The sequence below is a fragment of the Gopherus flavomarginatus genome, chromosome 5 (assembly GCF_025201925.1).
Source record: "Gopherus flavomarginatus isolate rGopFla2 chromosome 5, rGopFla2.mat.asm, whole genome shotgun sequence".
NCBI classification, from domain to species: Eukaryota; Metazoa; Chordata; order Testudines; family Testudinidae; genus Gopherus; species Gopherus flavomarginatus.
The window spans coordinates 89,677,268-89,690,513 of record NC_066621.1 but is presented as its reverse complement, the minus strand read 5'-3'; the positions used below and the strand labels follow the sequence as shown (position 1 = coordinate 89,690,513).

General features: G+C 43.7%; 1 protein-coding gene and 1 long non-coding RNA gene across 6 annotated transcripts in view; one reads left to right on the top strand and one right to left on the bottom strand.

Moving 5' to 3' along the window:
• Window positions 1-2,667: 2,667 nt before the first annotated feature.
• The window catches only part of PALS1 (protein associated with LIN7 1, MAGUK p55 family member), a 126,323-nt gene continuing 115,744 nt past the window's right edge, over window positions 2,668-13,246 (bottom strand). For all 4 annotated transcript variants that reach the window (XM_050953508.1, XM_050953507.1, XM_050953511.1 and 1 more), the window contains one exon: window positions 2,668-3,795. In XM_050953508.1, the coding sequence (XP_050809465.1) occupies window positions 3,619-3,795 (177 nt within the window). In that variant the 3' untranslated portion in view covers window positions 2,668-3,618. The remainder of the gene's footprint in view (window positions 3,796-13,246) is intronic.
• The window catches only part of LOC127051379 (uncharacterized), a 72,643-nt gene continuing 63,204 nt past the window's right edge, over window positions 3,808-13,246 (top strand). For both annotated transcript variants that reach the window (XR_007774490.1, XR_007774489.1), the window contains exons 1-2: window positions 3,808-7,064; window positions 12,260-12,405. This is a non-coding gene — a long non-coding RNA (uncharacterized LOC127051379). The remainder of the gene's footprint in view (window positions 7,065-12,259; window positions 12,406-13,246) is intronic.

The window sequence follows — 13,246 nt, the reverse complement described above, 5'->3', positions numbered from 1 at the left end:
CTAAATAGGAGACAATGTTGCTACTTTCCTGGAAGTAAACCCGGAAACTGTGGCACAGCAGGTTCCATAACAGGGCAAGCTTTGCCCTTGCTTTCTAGCAAATGTACCTTAATCCTGAACCAGAGGGGACCACTTCTCTCATGAGGTGATTATAAAGGGGGATAAGTGCTGTGGATCACATTCTAGTGTAACCCTGACTGAAATGGCAAATCCATTTTCTATAGGCCACTGAGCAGTTCTAAAGTCCCTGTTGTGCTAAGTATAGGTAGATAAGGCAAAAACAATCAATAGGTCATTCCTATTATTCTTCTGCTGTTGAGGGGTCAAACACAGCAGTACAAGAGCAATATTATTTTACATTATCTTAAGTTTTGGATTGCATGAGTTTGCAGCCTGACTGTAGGTGGGAGGAGGACTGTACTCAGTCTTCTCCAATGTGTGGTACTGTACAGGATTACAGCTAGAGCTCTGGGGAGTTGGAACCTCAAGCCTGGGGGGTGTGTGTGTAGCTGCTGCTGGGCTTCAGTTCCCACCTGACTATGAGCACAGCCCTAATTTGCAGTCTTTCCTATCAGCTACATGCATGCCCCTGAGCTGTGCCCACACAGTTAAGCTCAAACTAACAAGTGTCTTAAGGGGCACTTAGTGCTTTTAAAAACATTACAGAAGAATGGAACTCTTCAATTGAAATACTTAAGCATTTACGTTCAAGCCCAAAGCAGCCTTTGCTATATGCTTGCTGAGCAATGGCAGAAGAGATTTCAAGAGTAGCTATGTCAGATAAAAATTGTGATTTATTTTGTCTAAATAGTTTACATTTTTTTTTACATAGTGTGCAGTTTATGAGCTCTCCAAATACAGAGTGCAGATACATGATACAGAAGTACAAGTTGGGGCTAACCACAGGTCACAGTAAAGTTCTTAATTGTCAAGTCCACATCTTATATTATACACCTATTCATAATCCTTGTCAATATTTGGTTTTATCTGAATTAAAGAACACTTTTTTAATTAATCTGGATTGGTAAAAATGAAGATACCTTCCCCTTTCAGCTGGCTATTCAACAGCTGACAATGCCCAGTATTTTCTTCCAGTATTCAAGTCTGTTTTATTCTTTTACCCCCTGAGGGGACTGAAAGGACACTTCCTTCATGACAAAATGGTAGAAAATGCTTTCCTGCTTACTCCATGTTCAGGAAATTCAGGGTCAATCTCTAAAACTGGTGCTAGATACAGAGCGCAGCTAGGTATCAGTCAGTTCAGTGAGCCAGGTCTGTTCCTCAGTGCTGCTCCAGCATGCCCACGTAATTGGATACAAAGCCAACACTGACTCCTATGGTCTTGATCATTTCACTTCCATAAATGGATCTCTGTGAAATACCACAACACTCCCTGCATACTTCAAAAACAAAGAAGGTAAAACTAAACATCTCACAACCTACTGCATTCCAAAGCCTGTTCAAAGTCTTCTGAGGAAATTCAGGGGAAGGGTAGGAAAGAAGGGGGTGAGATTTACCAGCATTCACAGCATTATTTAATAACACAACGTAACACTGAATGTGTCAGGCTTCAGTAATAGTGAAATTTTGATAATTCACCTGTGACACCTTTAAAGATGCCTTTCTAAAGATTGCACTTTAACAACTTTTCACTCTCTCAACTGACTGTAGATTACATCTCTTAGGTTGTAAAAAGAAAAAAAAAAAGCTAAACTTGGAAGGGCAGAATTGATAGATAATGGTGTAGCCCCCCAGTCTGGTGTGAGACAGTTACAAAACTCAAGAGTTAATGCACCTGCAATGTAAGGCAGGGAGCCACTACTTTGAATACTTGACTCAGAGCTAATTTAGTAACATGCTAGCTGTTGGCCCAAATATGATATGCAGTTCATTTCAGTCTTCCAACACCTGCCTTGCTGGAGGTATGTTGGTGAACATGCTATGCCAGAGAAGAATCTTAAGTCTATTCACTAAGATAATATGTACTGTGGTTCTAAAACCCAAATGAACAGCATGTAACTCCTCTCCATAGGCAACCAACTTGCTGGGGGTCTTCTAGGTTAACTGCAGACCGAGATTGTACTATATTTCACCCTGCGCTACAAGAATGATAGTGTATTAAAAGTGACTTAAAACAACCGTTTATACTCATTCTCTGTGCAGCCTAGAGCGCTTCATTCAGCTATGGCCACACAGAAGGTGAAAGAGTTTTGCTTGGATTTGTTCTTTGAAGAAAATATATACACAAAACAAGCCTGAAAAACTAAATTTCATTCCTCACTGTTACATTGAATTCAGCTACACATTGACATAACTCCAGTGTTTAACTGTGGGAACAAGGAAACACTGTGGCTAAACAAGAAGAGAATAAACATTCACATTCAAGACTGTTCATGCTTCCCCCAAAACAAATAAAAGCTAAAGGTAACATTATTTCATTTCAATACTTGGAATAGCCCTGCTGCAGATTTGACAGCTGCTGAACTTAGAACATGCTAGGATATAGACCTGGCAATACACGTGTTTCCATTTCTCAAGTTCTTTCAGTAAGGTTACTGGTTTACTTACAGTAGCTACATTCAGCAGTTTTAATTCCAGTTAGTTACATGTAGGACCATTAGCCACAAGACATACCAGGGCCAAAAATAAAAAGACACTAACCACAACTGCCCACTCAGTCAGTATCCTTTATGTTAGAAGCATAAGAACTGTTTACATTATCAGGAAGATTTTTTTTTAAAACCGCACATTTTATAAGAATGTCTTTTTTTAATAAAAATATAACCTCTGCCTTCTAAACATCTCTACAAATCTGTGGGGAGCAATGGCTCCCAAATCAACTGATGAAAAACAAAATTCCATAAAAATATCACATCTAAAAGATCAGTACATATTCCTTTTTCATTGGACCTAAGGTTAATGTGCAGTCAAATTTGATTTACAAAGTCTGACTAAAAAGACACAAAGGGTTGAAATATTTACATTATACACATTTTCCAAATTACAGTGCTCTCAGAAAGTGGAATGTAAATAATTAAAAAAATAAATTCAAGCCTAACCAGGCAGCTTCAGACCAAAGTGGCACCTTATTCTGTGTATTTTTAAAAGGGGAGAATCTCATATAAACCTTAGTGTCTCATGTAGATTATTTCTCTGCCCAGTGTTTTTGTAAAAGGTATATTCACAAACTACTATCATGGGCCACAAGGTCATTAAGTTAACAGTGTTAAATAATATTTATAACTATATGACAACATGGACTGTATATATACATACATTTAAAATCTTTAGTTTTTAAAGGTGATTGTAGATAGAAAAGGTAAAGCAGCTGCTAGAAAGGCTAGTTAAATTGTTAAAAATTGTACTGGCTTGTTTAGAGCTTCCATTTCTAGTCCAAAGATGAGAAGAAAACCCAGACAATGTTTAATCAGTACATCATTCTGTTCATGAACTGCCTACTGGATTTTCTTCACTAATACACCAACTATTAACGGGTGCACCCACAGAGGTCTAGAGCTCACACTGCCACCTACTATTTAAGTTGTATTGAGTCATGTGCAATCTCCCTTTGACAGACTGCTGGATAGAAGTCTGCTTGTCCCTTAGAACTGTTCTTTTTCACCGTAACCAGGTGGATGGCACCCACTGAGGTTCCGTGTCAAGTTTGTTTATTAAACGAAGTAGCTCCTGATATGCCTTATCAAGATCAGAATTCACAATCGCTGTGTCAAAGTAATGGCCATTGTTCTGTTCCATCTCTCTGGTCTTCTCTATGATTTCTCTTAGTTCTTCTGGCTGTAATGAAAACATAGGAGGAATTAATTTATGTGGTATAATTATAATGTACATACACACACTCCACTTAAACGTTCACTGTGAAAAAATAGTATAAAACTATTCATTAGGGGATTGTAAGGTCTTGTACCCAATTTTTATGGCACAGGCAAGTTTGGCCTGGAAACTGCTACAGAGGACTAGAAAAATTTAATTCCACACACAATGGTTAAAAACGTATGAAACTGTACTACAACAACAAATATTTTTACAGCAGCCATGTATTTTAATAAGGGCAAGACACGAGACATTTTGGTGCATTTTAATAACTATCCAAAATTTGGTACTTTTGTTATGTGTGTTCTAAAAGACTTTAGAAGTCTTTAGCAGTAGTTGGTCAGGAAATTCCACTGATCATGCCCAGTCTTATTGCATCACTAGATGATGATGCAGTATTGAGTGAAAAAAATGTTTAAATACACAAAAGGAAAATGATAGAATAATTATTGCAATTAATTGTCCAGCAAATAAATGCTCGAAGGAACCAAATAAGAGGAAAAAAAAGAAAATGTTTCATATAAAATAAAGGGTAAGATTTTCAGAAGTGCCAAAGTGATGTCTGAGCCAAATTCTCATTAATTTAAACAAAAAATCCCAAAACACAACAAAAACCAAACCAGTGATGTGAAAGAGATAGTGCTGAGATACTTTATTTAGATTAAAATTTAGATTACATTACAGAAATAGGAAGAGGAGGTTACTCACCCTGTGCAGTAACAGATGTACTTCAAAATGAGTGTCCCTGTGGGTGCTCCACTTCAGGTGTTGGTACGTCCCTGCGCCTTCGCTCGGAGATTTTTGCAGCAGTACTCGTACTGGCCACACATGCACAGAACCTGCCTCCCAACTCTGAGTATATCGTAATAGTACGCATGTGTGGCTGGTCTCCTCATTTCCTTCTCTGCAACGGAGGCTACCCCAACTCCAAAGTAGAGGGGAGGAGGGTGGATAGTGGAGCACCCACAGGGACATTCATCTCAAAGAATGTCAGTTACAGCACACGGTGAGTAACTTCCTCTTCTTCTTCGAGAGATGTCCCTGTGGGTGGTTCCACTGCAGGTGACTTAAAAGCAGTGTATCTCAAGGAGGTAGGGTAGCTACACATCTAGTGGAAGGAGTTCTGATGGAGTCTGGAGGTGTAACTTGTTTTATCTGATAGCACAGTTAGATGCAGTCAGAGATCCAGTTTGAAAGTCTCTGGGTAGAAATAGGTATCCCTTTGGAACGCTCTGTGATGGAGACAACAAGTCTAGAAGAGCTTCTAAGAGGTTTGGTTCTATCCAAATAGAAGGACAAGGCTCTGCGTACATCTAACGTATGTATTGTGGCTTCAAAAGAGTTTGCATGTGGTTTTGGAAAGAAAGTCGGTAGGTGTACTGGCTCATTAATGTGGAATGAGTGAACCTTTGGAAGAAATTTGGGGTGTAATCTAAAGGTAACCTTGTCCTTGAAAAATAGTGTATATGGTGGATCTGCCATAAGGGCTGCTATTTCTCCTGCCCTTCTGGTGGAGGTAATTGCCACTAAAAATCCTGTTTTCATAAAGAGGTGTAAAAGGGAGCAGGTGGCTAGTGGCTCAAATGGTTGTTGAGTTAGGCAGGATAATACTAAATGAAGGTCCCACAGAGGGGTAGGCGGTTTAATGTTTGGGTATAGGGTTTGGAGTCCCTTGAGGAAACGCTTGGTGATCGGATGAGCAAAGACAGAGGTATTGTCGATTCTGTCATGAAAGGTTGTAATAACAGCTAAGTGGACTCTGATGGAGCTGAAAGAAAGGCCAGATTGCTTAATGTCCAATAGATAGTCAAGTATGAGCAGGAGGGGTACTGACATGGGAGAAAGTTGTTTAGCTGAACACCATTGTGTGAATCACTTCCACTTTCGGAGATAGGTGGTGCGAGTATATTGTGTTCTGCTGTGTAGGAGCACTCTTTGAACTTGGTCAGAGCAAGCTAGCTCGTTTTCGGAGAACCATGTGGGTACCAGGCTTTGTGGTGAAGCATGGACAGATTAGGGTGAAGAAATCGGCCGTGTTGTTGTAATTAAGAGGTTCAGAATGAGGGGCAACGAGATTGGTGGTCAAATTGACATTCTGGTGAGGAACGGAAACCACGGTTGTCTGAGCCACGACGGGCAATCAAGATCACCGTGGCACAATCTGTTCATATCTTTGTGAGAACTCTGTGGAGAATCGGTATGGGGGGAAAAGTGTAGAGTAAGTTCCGTTGCCATGCGACCATAAATGCATCTCCCAGGTAATGTTTGCCGAGTCCTGCTCTGGAGCAAACTTTGGGACATTTGGTGTTTTTCACAGTTGCAAAAAGGTTTATGACCCCAAATGCGAAATGTGTTACGGATGATTGACTTGTTTATCTCCCACTCATGATCCCAGGGAAAGCGTCTGCTTAATTCGTCCGCTGTGGTATTCAGAACTCCGGGAAGATAGGCAACCGATATGCGGATGTTGTTCACAAGGCACCAATTCCAGAGCTTCATAGCCGCTGTGCAGAGCGAGTGAGAGTGAGCTCCTCTCTGCCTGTTTACATAGAACATGCAGGCAATGTTGTCTGTTATGCGTACATATTGATTCCTGATTAGTGGGAGGAAGTGATGGCAGGCATTGCGTATGGCTCGAAGTTCTAGGACATTTATGTGCAGGGAGGTTTCGGTGGAAGACCATAGCCCCTGGACTGTGTGGTGAGACATGCGGGCACCCCACCCTGTGAGGGATGCATTGGTAGTCATTATCGGGGATGGAGTGTTCTGGAGAAAGGGGACACCAGAGCAGAGGTTGGAAGGAACTCTCCACCATAGTATAAAGTCTGACTCGGAAGGGTATGGAGAGGCTTGTTTAGAGAGTGCACGTTAGGTTTGTAAACCGTGGCCAAGCAAGCTTGTAAGCACCTCATGTGCAGGCGTGCGTTTTAGACCACGAAAGTGCACACGGCCATGTGGCCCAGTAGTTGTAGGCAGCCTCGGGCAGTGACCTGGGGTGTGTTGCGAAGTTTTGAGGCCAGAAGTTTTATGGTGTTGAACTGGTCGGGTGGGAGAGATGCCAACCCTGTTCGGGAGTCAAGGTGCGCTCCTATAAACTCCAGGTGCTGGATAGGGCATAATGTGGATTTGTTTTTGTTTGTTTGTAGGCCAAGAGATAGGAAACAATCAACAGTGAGATGAGTGAATCGGAGAGGTCTGATGAATGTCAAGGCTTTGAGGAGGCAATCATCGAGGTAAGGAAATAATATGACCCCTTGTTTCCTGAGGTAGGTAGGGACTACTGCTAGGAGCTTGGATAAAACCCAGGGGGCGGTGGAAAGTCTGAAGGGTAGAACCCTGTATTGAAAATGTGTCGAGCCAAGGGGAAAACGAAAGAAACATCTGTGGGCCGGATGTATAGTGACATGAAAACAGGCATCCTGTAGGTCGAGGGCTGAAAACCAATTGCCCTGCTCCAGCGCTGGGATTATGGTGGTGAAAGTAACCATCTTGAACGTTTGCTTTTTGATAAATTTGTTGAGCCGCCTGAGATCGAGGATCAGTCGTCATCCCCCAGTTTTCTTTTCTATTAAGAAATAATGGGAATAAAAACACTTCCCTCTGTGTTGTTCAGGCACAAGTTCCACTGCTCCCACCTAAAGGAGATGATGTACTTCTTGGAAGAGTAGTGGCTCATGAGAGGGGTCGGGAGGGTGGGTGGGTGGTAGGCAAGGAGAGGAAGGGACTAGAGTAGCCATTTGTGACGAGCTCTATAACCTACTTGTCAGTGGTAATGCTCTGCCATTGGTGGGAGAATGGCTGTAGGCGGTGTCCAAAAACAGGGACATGGGGTGTAAGCGCTGAAGTGGGAACATTGTGTTCTAGGTCCTCGACCAAAACTTCAAATCTGCTTATTAGTTGGAGGGAGTTGAGGTGTTACCGAAGAATTGAGACGACAACGCTGGTATCTGGGTCTCTGGCGTTGCTGTTGTTGCTCCCGTGACCTATGGAAGTGCTGTGTATATGCAGGGTAGCGTGGACGGTGGTAAGGTTGAAATCTATATTGTCGCCTTCTGGTCATAGTGGTTTGGATTCCTAAAGACCTGAGGGTTGCCCTTGAGTCCTTCATTGAATGAAGTATGTCATTCGTGGTAGAAGCAAAGAGTTTGTCACCATCAAAGGGAAGATCTGCAATGGTACTCTGGACCTCTCATGGAAAGGAAGAGGAGAGCCATGAACCTCAGCGCATGACCACTGCTGTGGCGGCGGATCTTGCTGCAGTATTGGCTTAATTCAGGGCTGCTTGAAGAGCGGTACGTGATATGATTTGTCCCTTAGAGACTAAAGCAGTGAATTGTTGCTTCTTTTAATCTGGAATGTCCTCAATAAAGTCCATGAATTTGTTACAGTTTTTGTGGTTATATTTTGCGAGAACTGCAGTGTAATTAGCAATACGAAACTGTAGCGTTGAAGATGCATATACTTTACGTCCAAGGAGGTCCCAGTGTTGGATGGGGTGGAGCAGGAATACTGCAGTTTGGCCGCGTCTACTACTAATGAGTTTGGCGCTGGATGGGTAAAAAGGAATTCAGGGCCCTTAGAAGGGATGAAGTACTTGTGATCTGCTTATTTACAGGTAGGTAGCCTTGTAGCAGGGGTCTGCCAGATGGCCTTACCAGGTTCTAAAAGGGCTGCATTGATTGGTAATGCAACCCTAGAGGAAGAAGAGGGCTGTAGGATGTCTGTTAGCTCATGCTGCTGTTCTGGGACCTCCGCCAAGTTAATTCTCAACTCACTAGCAACTCTTTTAAAGAGATCTTGAAATTGTGAGAAGTCATCCCAAGATGATGTGGGAAGGAGAAGCAAAGCTTCTTCAGGTGGTACCTCTGGGTCTACTGGAATAGGAGCAGGATGTGATTGATCCTGCAGTTGTGACAATGCTCCCTGGTGTTGTGTGTCAGTGGCAGGTACGTCAGCTGGTGATGCTAGGCAGGTGTTGCGTCTGGTCGAGGTGGAGTAGCGAGTGTGTTCTTGAGCATACGCTGCCCATGGGGCCCAATATTGCCATGGCAGTGGGAAGGGCATAGGTGGTGCCATCCAGGGGTTCACACACCATGGAGCAGGATCTTGAGAGTAGAATGAGGTAATTTTTCTGTGATCTCTGCTGACAGGGGTCTGAGGATGGGAATCTTGATAGGATGAAAAATCCCCTTGTGGTCCAGCTTCCTTATCACTGGAGGAAGGCTGTGCAGACCCTGAGTCAGCCATTGGAGAGAAGTATGCATTCAGTAGGGGTGACTGCAGGGTAGGTGACACGAGGAGGTCCCTTGATTGAGTAAATTGCAGTGCTGAGGGTTCTGTGTGAGGTGAAGGCTGTGCAGGAGGAATCTGCTGAGAGGAAAAATTCCTCTGCACTGGTGTTTTGAGCCTCAAATCACTGCTGGTCAGCTCAGTGGGTGTCATTGATCTCCCAGAACCAGCTCTGGCACTATCGGCCTGTGGGCGGTCAGGCAGGTCCTGATATGTCAGCACCGCATCCGTCCCGGCGCCGAATGGTGCCAGAAGAGAGGAAGGCAACTGGAAGCCTGAAGCCTCAGCACTGGAATTTTGCGCTGCAGCCGCAGGCAGGTTTTGCACGGTGCCGGAGGAGCGTGATGTGTGAAATGTATTCAAGCGAGGAAGCAGTGGGAGGGAGGCAGTAGACCTGCCTGGAGACAGCTTATCCCGCAGGGTTTCCTTCATAGATGACCGAAGGTGCCCTCTTTTCGAAGTTTTTTTTTGTTTTCTTTGAGGCAGGAGGAGGGGGAGGCGGCTGTGGTAGGCAGCGAAGCTAGAGTCAGCACCTGGGTCTGAAGCTGACCCTAGGGATCTCTGAAGAAGCAGTAGATTTAGTCTAAGCTCCCTGTCCTTCCGTGCCCTGGAACTAAGTTTGCTGCAGTGGGCACATTTTTGGGAAATGTGGGTCTCCCCCAAACATTTTATACATTGTGAATGCGCATCTGACAGGAGGATAGGCTCCTTGCAGCTAGAGCAGTGCTTAAAGCCAGAGGAGCCCAGCATGTCAGAAGCAGCTGCTGACAGAAACGAAGATTTTTTTTTTTTTTAAAAGAGAAAAGGGTAACTACTACTAATAAACTAACAACAAACTAACTAGAAGGGTAATTTTAACGAGAAGAAGAAAGTTCTTAGTTAGTCTGCTGAGCTCCGTCTCAGGCCAGGGATAGTAGAAAAGGAACTGAGGAGATCAGCCACACATGCGTACTATTAAGGTATACTCCGAGCGGCCGGGGGGCAGGCTCTGCAAATGCGTTGCCAGTATGAGTACTGCTGCAAAAATCTCAGAGTGAAGGCGCAGGGATGCAAGAACACCTGGAGTGGAGCACTCACAGGGACATCTCTCGAAGAACCACCATGATTTTGAACATGTAACAATACATTATTACAAGAATTAAAACAGAGTTTAGAAAAACATTTAAAATATGCTCATCTTTAAAAAACAAAAAAAACCTACAGGAAGAGACAAGGGACAGAGGCCTCATGATAAGAGTTACCGTAAAAAACACACCAGGATAATGAGGAAATGTTAAGAGCCACACAATGCAGAGTTGCTGAAACTAGTTCAACATCTAGTAAATGTTGCAATAAAAACAGAAGAGGAGTTCCAGAGGAATGAAAGAGCAGGTGGCAGTAAAGCAGGAAAATTGCAGGTGAGCTGGAAATGAATGTCCAGGTAAGAGGCAGAAGGAGAACTGGGAAGGAAGTTAGCAGTGGAATGGGATCATTTTACTTCAGGATTTTTATCAGTGTAAACAGATTACAGAAGCATGACATTTCTCAAAGCTTTCTGTGCTTGTTCCAGTGCAGCATTAACTATGGCAAAAAATATTGTTTCCCTATGATACTTGAGATAAGTAGTAAGGCAGGGATTTTCAAAGGGGCCTAAAAGAGATTTTAGGATTAAACCTGATTTTTGTTAGGCTTTAATTAAAAAAACCCAAACAACAAAGTATTTTTCCGGAAAAGCTAGAACAGAAGCTTCCACAAAAGAGAGGGTTACTCACCCTGTGCAATAATAGAGGTTCTTCAAAATATGACCCACTATAGGTGCTCCATTGTAGGTGTGGCAGCACCCTGTGCCCCTGGGATCAGAGATCTTCATCAGCAGTGCCCATCAGATTGCACATGCACACCTTCCATCTTGCACCATGAGCGGGATGTATATATAGCGCTGTGTGGTCTGACTGCTCCCAGTTCCTTCTCTGTAGCAGAGCTAACGTTTCAGCTCTGATGCAGAGGGGAGGAGGGTAGGTAGTGGAGTACCCACAGGGACATATTTTGAAGAAGCTAAGTTACTGCATAGGGGGAGTAATCTGCTCTTCTTCCTCAATTGATGTCCCTCAATTGATGTGCTCCACTGTAGGTGACTGGAAAGCAGGAACCCTAATTAGAAGGCTGGGGCTTCAGAGCGGTATTTACTGCAGATGATAAGACACAATCTGCTGAGGCATCCTGAGTAACGGTATAAGGATGGGCAAAAGTGTCTGCTGATGGCCATGTGGCCGCTTTGCAAAAGTCAATAATCAGGGTATTATTGAGGAAAACAACAGAGATGAAGAGTGAGCAGGTGGAACGTGCTCTAGTTCCAGGAGGAGGCTGTCAATTATGTAGTTGGGTAGGACTGATGTATACTCTGAGAGATCCATTTTGAAAGGCCTTCCTTAGAGATGGCTGCACCTTTGGCCATTGAGAGGAATTAGCATGATGATTTTCAGAAGGGTTTAGTTCTGTCCAAGTAGAAAGCTAATGTTCATCTGACATAGAGGGTATGCAATCCTGTTGGTTACTGTGAGGCTTTGAGAAGAAGCAAGGAAGGTGGATAGGATTGATTGAGATGGAAAGAGGATGGTACCTTGGGTAAAAATTTAGGATGCAGACACAGAGTAACCTCGTCTTTGTGAAAAACTTTGTACAGGGGGTATGCCACAAGGGCTGCAATTTCACTGACCTATTGGGCAGAGGTGATTGTGACAAGAAATGCCTTTTTCATAGATAAATGAACCCAGGAACACATTGCTATTGGTTTGAATCGTGGTCTTGTAAGAGCACAGAACAAGGCAGGGGTTCCAAGCAAGGGTTGGATCCCATATGTGAGAGTAAATATTTTGGAAGCCCTTTAGGAAACATTTCATGAGTGGGTGAGTGAAGACAGAGTGGCCATCTATGTGGCAGTGAAAGGTCGTGATAGCTGCCAAATTCACACAGATGGAGCTGGTGGATAATCCTGATCATTTTAGGTGTAAAATATAGTCCAGGATAAGTGGTAATGAGCATTGCGTCGACCTAATAGGGGAGACACCAGCATTAGAACCTAGTCCATTTATGGAGGTAAGTGCGTCTAGCTGTGTCATGTCTGTGGTTCAAGAGTACTTGTTTAACTGCTTCTGAACAGGTAATTTCTGAATCCTGGAACCATGGAGGAGCGATGCTTTGATATGGAGCAGCTGTGGATTGGGATTGAAAATGCGATCCACACCCTGAGAAAGGAGTTGCTGAGTCAGGCAAAGAGACATTGGAGGGCATACTTCCGTAAAGGAGGTACGTACATCAGACTTGTCATGACCATGTCAGAGCTATACGGATGACTTGGGCCTGGTCCCTCTGTATCTTGTGGAGTACACAGAACAGAAAAGGAAAGGCATAGAGTACCAGAGCATCCCATGTGAGGAGGAATGAGTCATCCAGGGATCTGTGTCCTAGTCCTGCTCGAGGAAAATTGAGGGCAGCAGGTGTTTTTGCCACAATGGAAAATATCTATGGTGTGTGATTCCCAGCAGCTGAAGACGTGCTGAAGGGCTTGCGTATCCAGTTCCCACTCGTGATCACGGGAGAATTGCCTGCTTAATGATCTGCAATGGTGTTCTGGTGTCCAGGGAAATATGTGCCTGAGATAGTGATGCCGTGTTGGATACACCAATTCCATAATTTCAGTACCTCCAAGCATAGAAAGAGTGGCATCTCTCTCCGCCATGCCTGTTTATGTACAACATGCAGGTGATATTGTCGGTCATGTCTCTGATGGTGTGATGTGCGATCAGTGGGAGAAAAGGTCGGTAGGTATTTCAGATTGCCCGTAGCTCCAGGAGGTTGATGTGCTGGGCGGATTCGGTGAAAGACCATCTGCCTTGGACTATATGGTTGCAAAGGTATGCTCCCCAACCAATCAAGGAGACATCAGTTGCTAGAATCATGGATGGTGCTGGCTGCAGGAAAGGAATCCAGACAGAGACATTTTTGGGTTAAGTCTACCAGAGTAATGAGTCCTTGACCATCATGGGCATGGAAAGGGGTTTGTGTGGGCTGTCTGTGAGGGACATGACTGTACATAGCCATGCCTGAAGACACTGCATGTGTAAATGTGTATACTTCACCATGAAGG